The sequence below is a fragment of the Micromesistius poutassou genome (genome assembly GCF_964030765.1).
Source record: "Micromesistius poutassou genome assembly, chromosome: 11".
Taxonomy (NCBI): Eukaryota; Metazoa; Chordata; class Actinopteri; order Gadiformes; family Gadidae; genus Micromesistius; species Micromesistius poutassou.
In genome coordinates, this window is record NC_140281.1 from 13,429,225 (window position 1) to 13,434,315 (window position 5,091).

Below are 5,091 nucleotides of genomic sequence, written 5' to 3' on the forward strand. Positions count from 1 at the left end.
GTATGTAGTGTATGTGTAGTGTATGATACACGGTGTATGTAGTGTATGTGTAGTGTATAATACACGGTGTATGTAGTGTATGTGTAGTGTATGATACACGGTGTATGTAGTGTATGTGTAGTGTATGATACATGGTGTATGTAGTGTATGTGTAGTGTATCCGTGTATGCAGTATGTAAGTGTGTGATGAGTACAAACTCAGTAAGTATCAGACATGTCCAGGTATTCTGATGTGTGTGTGTGTATGTATAGTATATTATGTATGTATGATACGTATATCAAGGTATTCTGATACACCCAGTATGTACTGTATGCATAGTCAATATATTATATATTTAGATGGTAGTGTATGGTGTATTTAATGTTTTATATATGATATACCTGTGCAAGTATTCAGATGGTAGTGCATGGTGCATTTAGTGACTGATATGTGATATACCTGTGAATGTTTAAATGGAAGTTGACAGTGTATGATGTGAATGATGTGTGATATACCCGTGCAGGTATTTCAATGGTAGTACATTGGTGTATTTAGTGTATGATATATGATGTACCTGTGCAGGTATTTTTGAGCAGAGTACGGAGGATGTGACCCTGAAGTACAGGACACCACTGACTCCGGCCACCTGGTCTCTGTTCATATGGGACTTCATCTACGTCTGGTTCTTCTTCATCTTCCTCTACTTCCTGGCCGGCCTCTGCAGAAGGTAGAGACCCCTAGAGAGAAGTGGTAGACCACTACCATCACGTCACGTAGAACAGGATTCACTACTCGTGGGCCTGTAGAAGGCTTGGTGTGCCCTCTGTGGGATTTCTCTACGTTATTGTATTATGTTTCGTATTTGAAGTCATGTTCCTGACAAAGAATACTGCTGTGCTGCTGAGAGAGAGCAGAAAAAGTTCTTGCTTCATTTCAAAACATCTTTGACAAGATGTCAGATTTGAGCCTTTCTCTATGTGAAACGTTTTTGACAAGTCTGCAGTGTGTAAAACATAGACTTCTTTTTGTAACATCTTGTTATAGCGTGTGAGAGCTCTTTTAATGTCCCACAATTTCTGGAACACTCTGAATATCTTAGGCCTGAAGGTTGGAAACATTTAGTCTAGTTACCAGCAATCACTGTTCAAAAATCTCCTGCTTTAATACTTACTGATACTGTGGGGTTCTGCTACTGGGGTCTGAACAGTCACTCCTCTCTCTTCTCTTTATCGGGCAAAATGTTCTGGGGACTGAGAGTTGTCAAGGTCTTCTCAGTGTCTTCACAACCCTTACTATTTGTTGGCATCATACCATAGCTTTCAACACACTGTCCTCTGTGTTTTTACCACTTCAGTTCATGTTTTGTGTCGTGCGCCTGGACCACTTTAGCTAGCCACCGATGTCTGGATCACGTCACAGTCATATGTCATCCAATTGTTTTCATGCCTTTCATGTGGCGACACTACATAAGAATACTGGGGTTTTCAAATCAATCCACTTGGAAGAGCCTCTTAGAAAAAATCTCAGCTATTGGTGGACAGACACAATAAATGTGGGAGAAGGAAAAAAAAGTGTGGTTTTGAATGTATCTGCATTAGTGTGAAGGCAGTAAACCAGGATGGTTGTAGTAGTCTAACCTAGGATCTGGTCCCAGTAGACTAACCCAGGACCTAGTAGCAGTAGACCAACCCAGGACCTGGTCGCAGTAGACCAACCCAGGACCTGGTCGCAGTAGACCAACCCAGGACCTGAAGCCGTGGACTAACACTGTTGTTTCCTCAGGGGCGTGTATGAGTGGATGTACACCACTCCTGCTGTGCTGCCCTATGGGTTCCATGCCATGCTGGTCCTCAACATGAGCCTCAACATCACCTGGCTTTTCCTCTACCACCAAGAGTAACACACCTTATGTTAGGTTGTTAGAGAGACATGTTATAGGCTGTTAGATAGACATGTTATAGGGTGTTAGATAGACATGTTATAGGTTGTTAGATAGACATGTTCAAGGTTGTTAGATAGACATGTTATAGGTTGTTAGATAGACATGTTATAGGGTGTTAGATAGACATGTTCTAGGGTGTTAGATAGACATATTATAGATTGTTAGATAGACATGTTCTAGGGTTGTTAGATAGACATGTTTTAGGTTGTTAGACAGATAAGTTATAGGTTAGAAGATAGATAGGTTGTTAGATATGTTGTCAGATGATTGGTTTTTACATTGATATGTTGTTAGATTATAGGTTATTACATAAATATGATGCGTAAGTGTTCTTTTATAACATAGTTATAACATAACATGTGTTTCTCTGTATCTATATGTCTCTATCTATATCTCTATGTCTATATGTGTGTGTGTGTGTGTGTGTGTGTGTGTGTGTGTGTGTATGTGTGTGTGTGTGTGTGTTCCAGGATGCTGCTGCCATCCCTCATCATCTCAGCTCTGATGTCGTTGACGGTCTACCTGCTGCTGTTCTTCTCCTGCCAGGGCCTCAAGGTGTACGGGGCCTGGCTCCACAAGCACAGCCGGGCCGACCTGTGGGTCCTCAGGGTCCTGGTAAAACACCTCACTGAACCTATAGGCTCCATATTACATGTTGTGGACCTCCAGCTTGAGTCCCCAACATGTCCTTTCTCCTTGAAAACAATGGGACCATTGTGGGAGCGCTGTGGGAGCATTGTGGGAGCGTTGTGGGAGCGTCGAGGGAGCGCTGTAGGAGCGTTGTGGGAGTGTTGTGGCAGCATTGTGGGAGCGTTTTAGGACCGTTACGGCAGAGTTGTGGGAGCGTTTTAGGAGCATTGTGGGAATGTTGTTTGAGCATTGAAGGAGCGCTGTTGGAGCGTTGTGGGAGAGTTTTAGGAAGGTTTTGGGAGCGCTGTGGGAGCGTTGTGGCAGCATTTTAAGAGCGTTTTGGGAGTGTTGTGGGAGCACTCTGGGAGCGTTGTGGGAGCAACAGCTCGCTGGGTTTTAAGTACTAGAAGTTTATAGCTTCAAAGAGATCCGCCTGCCGGTCCCCTTCGCCTGACATCATCAAAGTGCTTCAGGTGTCATGGCAACCACATAGACAATGGGTGGCATTGGTCTGAGCTTCAAAGACCAGAGAACAGAGACGGTTGTCCTTTTCAGCATACACACTAGGCTGTAATTTATATATATATAGAGCATTTATATTCAAATATATACTATATATGTAGTAGTATTAATATTGTTTGTTGTCTCAATAGTATTTTACATAGTAGTATCATATATAGCAGTATTCATAGTTCTAGTATTTTGTGTTGTTAAGGTGCAGAACGGCGTAGCGGTGTACGCAGCCTGGGGGAGCATCTCCACCCTGATGAGCCTGTCCATCTACCTGGAGAACCAGACCGCCACATCCAAGTGTGACTGTGCCATGTTCTCCCTCATGGTGCTGCTCATGGAGCTGCTAGCATGGTGAGTTAGTAAAACTGGTGTGTGAGCCCTTATGTAGAAGTTATCATACAATGCTACTAGGGATGCATGGGGAGTAAGTCATTACGGAGAGGTCAGCATACAACAACAGACAGGTGAGTCCTAATGGAGAGTTTGGCATAAAACGCCAATAATGATGCTAGCACGGTGTGTGAGTCCTGATGAAGAAGTCTCCATACATAGCTACTAGTGATGTAGCAATTAGCATTGAGAACAAAGGTCGCTATTAGTGGATGTATCGTACGCATGCTAAGTGTAAATCACTACCCCAGATTGAACTGTTACCATGGTGAGCATACCTTGCTACTAGTTATGTAGTACCACTGTAACTCTTTGTTGTATTTCCACAAAATCCATCTTGCTTATCCAGTTTTTCTGTGGTAGGTTCTTGTTGGAGAACTTCTACCTGGACGAGCATGTGCGCTACGTCCTGACCGTTTACCCTGTGACCATCCTCTGGCTAACGGGCAGTGTCAGTCAGTCTGCACTACCCGGGAGCTACATCTACGACTTTTCTGGTATGCACCCTGCCTTCAGCATCCCCTCCCTCTCAGCGATGATTTCTGTAACCAAGTGACAGGTGTCGTCCGGGGTTCACCCCCTCACTACCAGTGCCTTAAGATCACTATAACCGCCAACCTGAACAGCTGCAGTCCTTTAGCTTAAGCCGTGATCAAATGATGATCGTTCAGTGTCGACGTTGCCAACATCGGCATTGTTTTCCTGTGGAGTTGAGCATTGAAGGCCAACCTACCCTGGGCGTAGCGGCAACTCAAAGTTGGGGCATCACAAGTACACCTTATCAAACGCTTTCCAGCATTTGGATGTTGGATGTATGACCTGAGTTCTGAGGCACCTGGTATGGTCGAGGTCTGGGGTACCTGGTATGGAACAGGATGTTGGGTACCTGGTATGAAATGGGGTCTGGGGCACCTTGCATTGAACGTGGTCTGTGGTAGCTGGTAGATTGGCGTGGACCAGGGTCTGGGATACCTTCCATGCAATAGTCTGGGGTACCTGGTATGCAATGGCCTGGGATACCTAGCATAGAACAGGTTTTGCGGTACCTGGTTTGCAATGGCCTGGGATCTGGGGCACCTGGAACTGAACGTGGTTTGAGGTACCTGGTTTGCAATGGTTTGGGGTCTGTTGTACCTGGTATGGGCGAGGTCTGGGGTACCTGGTATGGCATTCTGCTCCTCACAGATGAATGTCTTGGGTCTGTTCCTCATGTGGCTGAGTGTTCTTCTGTCTTCTGCTTTCCAGTGGTGATCCTAGGGACGGCGTGTGTGATGTTTGTGGTACGCCTGGCCCTGGTGTTGTGGCGACACCACACCAAGCCCCTCTACAGCGACCCCTTCACGGTCCGATCACCAGCGGAGATAGCCCTGACCCAGAGAGGGGTCTTCCTCTAACATTCCTGATGCAGAAACGCAAGATCTCTGCCTTTAGCAGAATGAGAGTGTGTTTGTAGCGGGGGTGAGTGTGTTTGTAGGGGAGTGAGAGTGTGTTTGTAGCAGAAGTGAGAGTGTGTCTGAAGTGGAGGTGAGAGTGTGTTTGTAGCAGAAGTGAGAGTGTGTTTGTAGTGGAGTGAGAGTGTGTCTGAAGTGGAGGTGAGAGTGTGTCTGTAGTGGAGTATTTTATTTTAATTATTCAG

The 5,091-nt window shown here is 45.2% G+C and overlaps 1 protein-coding gene across 1 annotated transcript in view; it reads left to right on the plus strand.

The window, feature by feature from the left end:
• Positions 1-4,849, plus strand: part of LOC311355425 (uncharacterized protein) — a gene marked incomplete at both ends in the record, with an annotated part of 5,350 nt that extends 501 nt beyond the window's left edge. The window contains 6 exons of the mRNA XM_084475191.1: positions 563-707; positions 1,763-1,876; positions 2,393-2,537; positions 3,268-3,416; positions 3,819-3,952; positions 4,701-4,849. Coding sequence (XP_084331317.1) covers positions 563-707; positions 1,763-1,876; positions 2,393-2,537; positions 3,268-3,416; positions 3,819-3,952; positions 4,701-4,849 — 836 coding nt within the window. The remainder of the gene's footprint in view (positions 1-562; positions 708-1,762; positions 1,877-2,392; positions 2,538-3,267; positions 3,417-3,818; positions 3,953-4,700) is intronic.
• Between the last annotated feature and the right edge of the window lie 242 nt (positions 4,850-5,091).